We start from the raw sequence: 12,317 nt of genomic DNA on the forward strand, positions 1-12,317 counted from the left end.
CCAAAAAAAAAAAAAAGATAACACCAAAACAACTGTGTATAAATACAACCATAACATAAATGAGCAATACTCTCTTCTTTATCATCACAGAAAGCGCATTATAAATCTACATTTCATTTTAAAGCCCTTTTAAACCCCTCTTTCTGTCTTTCTGAACATCCAATCAACGCTAAGAAAACCTTCTAGATGCCGCCTCCCAAATGCGTCACGATCTCTCAGCGATCATATGACAACACCACAACAAAAATGTCTGCCTGCATCTCAGTCCAGTAAATGTTTGATCGTTTTAGGAATACAATAAAAGTCTGCATACATGCAAAACCTCCTGCATCAGACTGCGACGCTTTAGAAACAAACAAAGTCAGACGAAAACTAGTCAGAAAGCGAATATTTTAGCACGTAAGCGATTACACTCGTCTGTATCGGTTTATTATTAGCATAACTCAATAAATCTCGTGCTTTGCTCTCGAAAAAGTTCAAATGGAGCCCACAGCTTCGGGAATATTCTGTAACAGGATGCTCAGTATGGTGAACTCTGAGGATGTGAACGCCATCATTCAAGCCCAGAGACATATGTGAGTATCCCTGTCTAGTGAAATTGAGGTAAAATTCGGATTATATTCACACATCCAGACTTTCTCCTTAACAGTATAACTTCAGAAAAGTGTCGTTTTCAAATTCTTAACAGTGGAATCATATTAGCAGCCAATGACTATCAAAATGCAACATTGTTCACAGTCAAATAAATAGTGCTAATGTTGTTTTCAAGTCACACCAAAGTCCCTGTAAGGCATATTGTATTCTATGTATTCTATAGTCTTTGTGATTTCATATAATTCATTTTCTTGTCGGCTTAGTCCCTTTATTAATCCGGGGTCACCATAGCGGAATGAACCGCCAACTTATCCAGCAAGTTTTTACGCAGCGGATGCCCTTCCAGCCACAACCCATCTTTGGGAAACATCCACACACACATTTACACACTCGTACACTACGGACAATTTAGCCTACCCTATTCACCTGTACCGCATGTCTTTGGACTGTGGGGGAAACCGGAGCATCCGGAGGAAACCCACACGAAGGCAGGGAGAACATACAAACTCCACACAGAAATGCCAACTGAGCCGAGGTTCGAACCAGCGACCCAGAGACCTTCTTGCTGTGAGGCAACAGCACTACCTATTGCACCACTGCCTCGCCCTGATTTCGATTATTCAAATTACCACGGTAAACATAAGGAAATTGAGGTAAAGTTGGTTTTATATTTGAACATTCTTTCAGTGATCACTTGTGATATGGTCCCTATATTGTTTACCATGGTACTGGTAAAACATTGGGTCTGAAATCCTGTGTAAGAATGACTTCAAAACAACATAACCACTATTTATTTGACTATAAACAACCTAGTCTGATGCTCATTGACTGCTAATATGTTTCCACTATTTAGTATTCGCAAAGAGTAAGTTTCTGAAATTATATTATTAAAGAGAAAGTCTGAATGTGTGAATATAAAACCAACTTCACCTCAAAATATAGGAAGAATGTCACAAGTTGAATTTAAAACCAACTTTAACGTACCTAAATTCTAGTAAAGTACCTAAAAAGGAAGCTGTTTAAAACCTGTTTTGATGCATGTCCTACAGGCTGGACCGCTTTGAGAAAACCAATGAGATGCTGATCAACTTCAACGGCTTGTCCAATGTGCGCTTACAGCAGATGAATGAACACTTTCTGATGCACACCAGGACTTTGATAGAGATGAAGAAAGACTTGGACAGCATCTTCAGAAGAATAAGGTGTTATGTTTGCAAATTAAGATTGAATTGAGTGATGTTTAGCAATGAGTGTGTTACCATATTTTACTATTTTGTCATTTAAAATGCCATTAAAGTAACTTTTCACAAATTAAACTCAACAAATTAGTTGAGTAATATTACATTGTAAGTCAGTACATTATTTAAGTGTAAATAGAAAATGTACTCTAGTTTTCACCTGTGTATAGGGGAGAGCGGGGCACAAAGTAACACTTTTTGGTTTTGGCCAAATAATGAACAAAGTAATGGAGTTAGACAAACCATCTGAATTCATACGGTCAAGGAAAACCTGGAAAAGTCGTAGTATTTTGACATGCCTTTTTCAAGGCTTGGGAAAGTTTGGGAAAAAGAGAAAAACCCACAAAGTTTTGGAAAAATCATGGAAAACAGAAATCTTTATACTTGAATATAGGTTATTTACTGCTTTTCTGTCCTTTGCCAGTCACATTCTCACAATATTAGTGTGATGTAAGCATTATCTGAATCAATTTTACATAGATGTAAATATAAATTAAAACTTAATAGGTTGTTGCTTGTTTTACGATATGCTGTAATCAATTTGAACCTGCATTGTTTTTCTTTTACCATGCATATGTAGACATTGCATGAAACATTAAGGTCATAAAAATTTACTTAAAAGTTTTGGAAAAATCATGCAAAAGTCATGGAATTTTAGTAGTAAAAATGTGTCTGAACCCTGAACCATTTATTTTTACCAACAACACACAAGCCTCTCCTACCAATGAGCAATGGTTGTATGATTTTCAGACCTATGGTTTCTGTGTATTATTGCCAAAAGTGCAGGGAGTAAAAATGTTACTATTTACCCCACATGTGGGGCAAGTTGTAACAGACAGAGGGTTAGTTGTAACACATGCTTATAAAGTCAGCTCTCACACAATTTATTTAAAATCAGTTTATTTAAATAGTAGCTATATTTCCTCAGTACATTGCTCAGTTTATTTTTATTCAACATAGCACAATATGTTTATTTATTTATCTGTTGGATAAAGACATTTGGATTTATTTCATTATTGTACATTATTATACAATGCACTTATTTGCAGTATTAGCTATAAAATAAATTTTTTTCTATTAAAAAATATTTTCTTTTATAAAACATTTTGTATAAAAAGTTCTGAACATTACACTCAAAAAAAAAAAAATATATATATATTATCAGTCACAGTTTTTTTTTTTACATCTTTCAAAATGGTTCCATCTTTCAGCCTAGAAGAAGGTAATCACAGCAATATAAGATTTTACTTGCATACTTACACAGATTTTTTTTTTAAATAAAAAATACCAACTAAAAAAAAAAAAAAAAAACTTTTATGCTGCAAAAACGGTTTCTCCTGTATTTCTCATTAAAATTTCCCTGAAAGTTTTCAATAATTGGCAGGAAGACATTTGCCGACCGACACTGTGGTGAAAACTTCGGAAGCATGGCATGGTTAACCCTGCGCAAATACCTTGTTTTCTATTTTACTCCACGTTACTTTGTGCTCTGCCCTCCCCTATTAACCATTTAACTGCCTGCTCATCCAAATGGTTGACCATATATTTACTGATTTTAAACAATGACTGTTAAAGTCATTCAAGAAATGACTGTTTTAAATAATGGTTCACACTACTACACTTGATTTTGGTTTGATTGCAAAAAAACAAACAAGAAAACATGTTAAATGAGAATCTAAAATATTTTATGGTATACTTAAAAAAAAATAGTATTCAAATTTTTCAGAAATCATTCAGAAATGTTTTATTTTGAATCTATTTTTAAATAATCAGTCTTACACTTCATATTTTCCGATTTTTCAAAGTATATTTATTAGTTCTGGTACTTTTACCATTAACCAACATATCTACCATTTGGTAGATGCTGATACTTTAGAAATGATGGGATGTGTTTTGCATTGAGTGCATTACTAGTGACATTAGGAGTTAAGAAATGCAATCCAAAACATTTTTCTTAGTGGGGCAGTTAAAGTGTTAAATAAACAAGTAATAAGTGATCATACTAAATTGTATTCATATTTTAAGATTTTTTTAAAAGAGTATTACTGACAAATTGGTAGCTAACAGAAGGCAAAGTGTAAAGATTTAAAATGACAATTAATTAGTATTTTTTGCTCCACTGTGAGCCCTAAACAGAGTCTTTTAATATGGCATGACTTAATTATTGTTCTAAATGTGCATGAAAAGATTACATTTTTGTAAAATATGGTAAAATGTATAGACATACTTTTTTGCTCAGAAAAAAAGGCTGCATAACGTCTAATATATTTTGTGTTTCCTCAGGACGTTAAAAGGCAAGGTTGCAAAGCAATATCCAGAGGCCTTTAGCAGTAAGTATTTATGTGTTATTTTTTTGATTGGGATGATGCAGTATTATTAACACTGATAAATCTTAACATTCAACTATTTACTGTATTTCTTGCATTACTAGTGTGTGGTCAGGTAGAACGATGGCTCAGTGGTTAGCACTGTCGCTTTACAGCAAGAAGGTCTCTGGTTCAAGTCCAGGCTGGGCAAGTTGGCATGTCTGTGTGGAGTTTGCATGTTCTCGCCATGTTGGCAGGGGTTTCCTCCACTGTCTAGTTTATTCCACAATCCAAAGACCTGGTAGAGGTGAATTAGATGAACCAATTTTGGAAGTTTCACATTCATTTTCGTCATAGACATTTATTAAGAACCCTATATAAGCAATGAACCAAAATAAAAGAAATACCTGAATATCAAAAGTTACTTAAAGGGATAGGTCACCTCCCCAAAAAATGTCATAATTTCTTCACCCTTCACTGGATAAAAACCTATATGAGTTTATTAATTTTTTTCTGTTGAATAAACAAAATAAGATATTTGAAGAATGTTGGGGTCCCAGCAAAATATCTTTTTTTTTTTATTCAACAGAAAAAGGAAACTCTTAAAGGTTAAAAACCATGCGAGGGGAAATATCCATTTAATTGCTTTAATAAGAATAAAAACTACAACCCGATGAAGCATTGCAATTGATGAAATCAAATTGAAAAAAAAAACTCTTGATTTAAAGCTGTTGCTGGCTTCTATAGAAACAACATATTGTCAATTTTGCACATTTATACAAATATTTATTCTGAGAGTGTTATTCCTGGTGCTTTATAGAAGTAAATAAAGCACAGCATCATGGGTAATGTAGTTTTTCTGCAGTTTTGCTGTTAATCATGATTTTTTTTATTAGTTATTGTGTAAAACCTTTAAGTGCTGTCAGAAATTTAAATGGAAAATGAACATTATTCTTAGCCTACTTTGTTTATGTGAAGTTATTTCACTTTGAAAACCATAAAAAGAACTTATTCTTTGTCATAAAAGTGAAATTACTAAACCTACACAGGACCCTGATGAAAATGCTGAAAATGAAAATTTCAGAGGTTATTTAAGGTTTTTGCAAACTTTTCATATCTGAGAACTAATGATTTAAAATTGGAAAAAAAATGTTTATGCTGTCTAAAAATGAATATGAACATGCCTGAAAACATGGTACCTTTTTAACTTTCTGCAAAAACAAATGCTCTAAATCACAACAATTTATTTTAAATTCAAAAGAGATGTCATCATTATATTTATTATATTTTATTTGTCCTCAAACCCATAACTATAAATTATAAAACATAGAAACGTTTAAATTGGAATTAATTTAATGTTATTCTCTTTTTTTCTTCAGTTTGCTGATTTTGTGATTCACAAGTGTTTTCCATTTATTTACAGTTGTGAATTCCATTATGGGGCCTTGATCTGTGCACTGTCGAATTTTGATGTTGAAAATTCAATTCTACAGTTTAACAAAGTGACTTTTATTGACATTTTAGTATTTGAAATAATATAACATATAAGACATATCCCAAAGCATTCCTAGGCCAGCCAAGAGACAGTGGCTGCGTCCAAAACCGCCTACTACTCAGTAGGTACTGCATTTAACTTTAAACGTACTACTCAGCCGTTAGAAAAGTATGTTCTCTACCGTATGAATGTGAAAAATATAACTGGAATTTGGACGTACTACATCCACCATTTTGTCATGGTCACGTGACCTACCTGCATCAATTGCGTCGCTTCACTTCCATTCATAAATTCTCTTGCAGTGCATCATGGGATAGCGCAGCATGCATGGGATGCGCACTTCAGAATCTTGCCAGAAGTAGTAAGTCATCCAGGTACTTCTCGCATACTGATTTTCGAATTCTATGAATTCAGGCATACTACTTGGCTAGCATACTGATTTTAGTAATGTATAGTATGGATGTATGCAGTTTTGGACGCAGCAATAGCCTCTCCAGCGTGTCCTGGGTCTTTTCCGAGGCCTCCTCTCCATGGGACATGCCTAGAACACCTCCCTAGGTAGGTGTCCAGGAGGCATCCAGAACAGATGCCCAAGCCACCTCAGCTGACTTCTCTCGATGTGGAGGAACTCTACTCAGAGCTCCTCCTGTGTAAAGGAAAATCCTTTCGGCCGCTTGTATCCGAGGTCTTGTCCTTTCGGTCATGTCCCAAAGCTCATGACCATAGCTGAGAACAGGAGCATAGATTGACTGGTAAATTTAGAGCTTTGCCGTTCGGCTCTGCTCTTTTACCACAATGGACCGATACATCGACGCATTACTGCTCCTGCTGATCCGCCAGTCAAGCTCACGTTCCATCCTTCCCTCAAAAAACCCTAAGATACTTGAACTCAGGCCCATGGCTGTGCATAGAAATTCTGTCCACAAAAATTATGAAGAGAATTGGTGACAAAGGGCAGCCATGTCCAACATGCACTGGAAACAAGTCTGATTTATTGCCGGCAATGCAAACCTGTTATGTATTTGTGTTTTTTGTGCTCTGTTTTCTCTGTGTTTTTTCTCTCTCTCTCGCTCTGTTCTCCCGTATCTGCTCTCATGTATTCTCAGGTTCCGTTCATTGGTCCATTCAGCTGTCAGTCATTCCTCCCCGGTTACGTCACATCCAATAAGCAAAGACCACCCGTCTTAAAAGCGCGCGCCAGACCACTCGCTCTTTCTTGCTTTCTTGCTTGCATTTGTCTCTTTCGCTGTTTCGTCGCTTGTTTGTATTTACCGCGTGCGTTTTGAAATAACCCCGTCTAACTGTGTTTTGTTGTTGCTTGTTTCTGTGTGCACGTTATCCGTCCGTTATTCGTACATTGTTCTTAGTTTATCGTTGTTTACGAGGCTTGGACGAAGCGGACAGGTAAGAAGGTCACGTGACATACATTTCGCAACACTCAGGACTACTCTGCTGTCTAGTACACTAGGTTAGGGGCGAGCGCCACTCCTTGTACTTTTGGATAGATAGATAGAGTAGATAGTTAGGACTCGGAAGATCTTCGTGTGTTAATTATACTGTTTTTCACATAGTTAGTTAGCTAGATGCTTCTGGGAAGTTAGATTTAGTTTTGGTTTTGTTCTTTTCATTTCTTTAGCGCCGCCCGCGTCCCTTCTGCCAGCTCTCTTGTTTTTCCCGTCTTTATTTGTCTCAGTGTTTGTACATATTGTAAATAGAATATTTTTGCTTTACTTACTTTTTCTTTAATTTTGATTAATTCGTTGTTGTTGTTCACTTTGGGATTGTAAATAAAAGCACACATTTTTTGGCATTACTTTGGTTGTCTTTCCACTCATTCACTGTTTATACAAATATATTTTAATTAAATAAATGTCAAACCCCACACCCTAGACTAACATCAGGGGTTTGTAACAAAACCAAACTCCTACTCTGTTCATACAGGGACGAGACCGCTCTTAACAGAGCGCCTCTGACCCCATACTCCCAGAGCACCCTCCACAGAATGCCCCGAGGGACACAGTCGAATGTCTTCTCCACGTCCACAAAACACATGTGGACTGGTTAGGCTTACTCCTATGAACCCTCGAGCACCCTGGTGAGGGTATAAAGCTGGTCCAGTGTACAATGGCCTGGACAAAAAATGCATTGTCCCTCCTGGATCCAAGGTTCAACTATCGGCCATCGGTTTTCTATAGAGAAACAAGTCTGTAAAATAATAGAAAATATGCTGCCAGTTTATTGCAAGGTTTTTGTAGCATAATATACAACCCAGACAATATATTGCTTTTTCGGAAGAAAGAGCAAGGTCCATTAATGCAATTAAAAAACATAAATGATGAGGAAAAAATAAAAACACGTTTCCCAAAATACGGAAAACTGCTAATTTACTGATCATGTTTACAGTGTATTCAATCCACTTTGTTTTCCACAGACGTCAGTGAAAGTTCCAACCTAGAGGATGATGATGATGAGTTTGACCCCATCCCTGCAAGCATGGCCACCATCACGACCACCGCGACGTCTGAACAGAGCACAGAGTCATGTGACACGAGTCCTGATGTCATTTCTCCCACCATCAGCTGCTGTTCTGAAGACCCGTCGCAAGAGCACACCGACACGCCAACTTCTGACAGCCACGAACAACCAGTGTTACGGGACGAGGGTCCGGATTCAGCCGACATTTAGGTTTATTAACTCCAGATGTCACTTTAAAAAGTGTGCTGATGCAGGCTTGATGTTTACTATGCGAAAAATGTTTTTAGTGCTACTAATTCATTGTTATTTAAATTGACGTTTTATGTTAGAGCTTTTCATATATTAAAATGGCTGCTGCTGGAATTATGTAAAAAGTTTATAGAAAGATTCGGGAAATAAACAAATTTAATACAAATCCAAAGATCGAGATGCATTTAAATATGATCATGTTTAGCTGGTGTTGTGTTCACAATAGGTTAGCTGTTATTTTGTATTGTTTTTATGGCAATAAATATGTCATAAAATTAAAGTGTGAGTTTACTGTTAATTTTTTACTATTCTTCTAAGAATAAAATCCATCTTTTAAAATGTCAATTTTAACTGGATTTGTGGTTTTCCTAAAGCAGACAATTAAAAAAATGATGAAAGATAAGCAATGTGGAAGAACAATTCTAAGAAAACATGTTAGCAATGTTGAAATCAATGTGTTAGCATGTTAACAACTTCTTTAAATGTTAACATTATAGTAGGAATGTCCGAGTCATTTAATTTTAAGTCGATACCAAAACCTGTTTTGAGACTTCTATAATACAAAAAAATAATAAAGAAAAGCGAATAATTAGATCCAGGATTTTCCTTATTTTTTATTTATTTCACCTTATTTTAACATTCAACAAATCTGTTAACAAACAGAGCACTTCTGTGTGGTAGCCTGAACAATCAAGTAATAAATAACCTAAATCCTTCACTTCTGACCCTAAGTGCGACAGTAAATATACAAAAATCTAATATAAAAACAAATAGCAGCTCAACTTAAAATACCTGGCAGGAAACCCCAAGATTACATATCCCACAGTTTGCTATGGCAATGTTGATGTCATCAACTTCAAAACATCTCTAGACCGCAGACATACTCGTGCTTTCTGCTTCAAGCTGCTTCCGCATTCTACTTTGTCGGCATTTAACCAATAGCGGCAGATCTGCAACAAACTGTTGTCATGCCGCATGCGTTGCTGTTTCTGTAAAAAGTCAACAAAGAGGTCTAACTCTGTGCCACTGCAGAACTATAGATGTGTAAGAGTTGAAATATTGAAAATATTCTGATATCTTTGACAATTCAAAACATGAGCTGAAAACAGAGACTGGTAACTTCACAACCCAGCAAGGGGGAATGCGGGAAAAACCAGTTCCTGCTGCATTTGCATCTGAGTATGCTGAAACTCAGCTTCATCCCCCCAACTCACGCATATGGTCATTTCAATGTTTGAATGTTCTAGATTAACCAAACTGACTTTAACTATCATGTTTGATATCATTTGAAATGTCTCAGTGCGAGTGGTACAATGGTCTCATTCTCTCAGAAATAGACATAATCAGAACAATAAATATATAACTTCAGGCATCTTTTGAACCACTGTGAAGGGTGTGACTTTCCCTTTTGTTATTCACACCCCCTTCCTTGAGGGAATTCTTGGATTATTTAAGGTAAGGGTTGAGAAAGACTCAGGGCGATTCTGCCTACCCAGATCAGCCCATAACATGGAGCCTAGGCTCCACGTTATGTAAAATTTACACGTTATGTAAAAAGTCAGGAATGCATCTTTTAATCTTGGATTCATCTTTGATAATTTGATGTTTTGTATTGATTGAATTTGGCATAATACATTTACCTGACTAATAAATTATGTTTTGAATTATTCAAACCTCGTGTTATTATCACTGATAAATGTTGTTGTCCATAGCACTACAAGCCACTGTACAGGTTAGTAACAGACTAAAACATGTTAGACGGAGCAGTGTGGCACGCTATACAATGTTGGTAGAGATCCGACTAACAAATTGGCATTTATTCATGTATACTTGGACTGTAAAAGGCCAACTATTTAGAACAACAAAATATTGTTGAAACTACTTTAAATGTGGATATTTAGGCCTTCATCTACAATAGTATAATCCTGCGCGATTATTATTAAAATACTTTGTCTTGAATTAGTAGATAACAGATCTATGGGGACCACATAAAAATCTCCTAAATTGAGTAAGTAGTGTTCTGCCTTTCTAGGAGAGTGGTTAATCGCCTCTGTTTAATGACCAAGACTGACAAGCTTGTATTAAGAGATTGTATACCCGGCCGGTGCAAGACTCGAGATGCTATCGGAATCTGAGTAAATGAGAATAAGGTATAATAACAAATCAAAAGAATATTCAATCATAATCTAAAATAATGTGAAAGGAAACAAAATAATCTTATCAATGTTTTATAATTGGAGTCAGATAAAACGAGGATAAATATATTAATATTCTAAACCACCTCATACTAAAATTGGAGTCAGATATGAGTTAAGTTTAATATAAATCAACATTGTGCACTGGAAAGACCAAACATGCAGTGAACCTTCATCCAACATTGGATACCGTCATTGGACCAACTGGCTGGACCCTACAGATGTGTTAAAAAATAATGAGAATATATATGTACATAATCATATATATTCGAGTCCTGATCAGGAGGTAACGTCCAATTCCGATCAAATCTGAAACCGTGTGATTGGGACCGATTTCCGATCATGTGATCAGATCTGGACATCCCTACATTATAGCAGCATAGTTACCTTTCTTAAAGCATGCTAGCAATATTTATGAACCTTGCTAAAAAAGCTTTAAGAATATTAATCATAGATTAAATGAAAATAATGTCAATTTGTACCACAAATTCAAAGGTTCATTTCGTAAACAGCCTCTCTCTTTTTATGAGTGTTATAAACAGTGGTGTTGCTAGACATAAAGCTCTACTTGGAGATGTCCCCTTCTGCACCACTTCAATTTGCAAAAGACAAAGACAACACCAACGTAGTCCTAAATGCTCGCTGAAGTCAAGCAATGCGCAAGCTGTTCTCCAGTAATTTTCAAATACATTTTCAACAATGCTCTTGTTAGTCTCCTTCCTCTGCCTGTTGTGGTTCCATTATCTACAATTAAAATAACTGCCACAGAGAAGACATCTAACAATCTATGCCCACCACCACCCCCTTCCTCTTAGAAGGACATCCATCTATGCACTCATCATTCTGCCTTTGAAGGATATTCCTTATCATGCATTTCGAGTCATTGCTAAGGTGTAATTCCTATTTTTCTCCAAATGCTACACTCCAGTATGTAAAAAAACAAAGACAGCACTAATAGAGCTCTACAAGCTTGCTAATCTCCAGCAATGAACAAGCTGTTCCCCTTGAGTAGAAACCATGACATGTGTCTACCGACATTTTTGGAGTTTGCTAGACAACAATCACCCTGAAGAGTAAGAAAACGAGCCAATGAATGCCTATGAGTTGGCAGAGCTCAGCTTCACAGGTGCTGGTGATTAATCAATAGTAGAGTATCTAACCAGTGCTGGTTTTACTGGTTGCTAATAGAGCAGTTTTAAATAAAATAGCAAATTCCCTTAGCGCCTCATTCACACGGGGCTTCAGTGTCAACGCTTGACGGAGGGCGTGTCTGAAGTTGGGGCTAATGCAGTCATCATAGCAGCGTCAGCCAATGAAATTAGTTAGCAATCGGCTACTGTCTGAGCTGGTGTATTTGCATTAAGCGATCTGATTGGCTGACACTTCCTTCAGCACTTGAAAAGTTGAAAAAGTCCCACTGAAGCAGCGCTGACAGATCCACAATGCAGTTTGGCAAAGCCTGACGTCACCCATTCAAAGTGAATGGGAGGAATTGAAGCTGACGCCCCGTGTGAATGGGGTGTAAGAGAGTAACAGGACCGAGAAACACATCTTTTTAATGATTTCATCTTTTAAAATGTTTCTGGGTGCTGTGATTTCCTTTCCCCGGATGACAGGCATGAGTATTGAGTCACATGTCTGGGGTCCAGCATGTTGAGGCGGGGCTCACAGACAGCTCATGCCCTCACTACGAGGACATGACTGTTGTGCAACTGAGGTTGTGGCGCACACTAGCATTAGGGTGTGCCATCCCTGCTGCTCCTCG

General features: G+C 36.6%; 1 protein-coding gene across 2 annotated transcripts; it reads left to right on the top strand.

Annotated features, from left to right (window-relative positions):
* The first annotated feature begins 209 nt into the window (after positions 1 to 209).
* On the top strand, positions 210 to 8,637 carry kxd1 (KxDL motif containing 1). 2 transcript variants are annotated; one of them, NM_001003469.2, is given in 4 exon segments: positions 210 to 575; positions 1,644 to 1,796; positions 4,116 to 4,162; positions 8,065 to 8,637. In NM_001003469.2, coding segments are annotated over 4 exon segments (549 nt in total). In that variant the 5' UTR covers positions 210 to 480; the 3' UTR covers positions 8,319 to 8,637.
* Positions 8,638 to 12,317: the final 3,680 nt, after the last annotated feature.

Source organism: Danio rerio, chromosome 25 (genome assembly GCF_049306965.1).
Source record: "Danio rerio strain Tuebingen ecotype United States chromosome 25, GRCz12tu, whole genome shotgun sequence".
Lineage (NCBI taxonomy): Eukaryota > Metazoa > Chordata > Actinopteri > Cypriniformes > Danionidae > Danio > Danio rerio.

What these genes read in the sequence shown, in the direction of transcription:
- kxd1 (XM_073941992.1), top strand. Translation starts at nt 1,672, where the DNA reads ATGCTGATCAACTTCAACGGCTTGTCCAATGTGCGCTTACAGCAGATG. An exon ending in AGCATCTTCAGAAGAATAAG is followed by an intron (nt 1,797 to 4,115) that starts GTGTTATGTTTG and finishes GTGTTTCCTCAG; the next exon opens with GACGTTAAAAGGCAAGGTTG. An exon ending in ATATCCAGAGGCCTTTAGCA is followed by an intron (nt 4,163 to 8,064) that starts GTAAGTATTTAT and finishes TGTTTTCCACAG; the next exon opens with ACGTCAGTGAAAGTTCCAAC.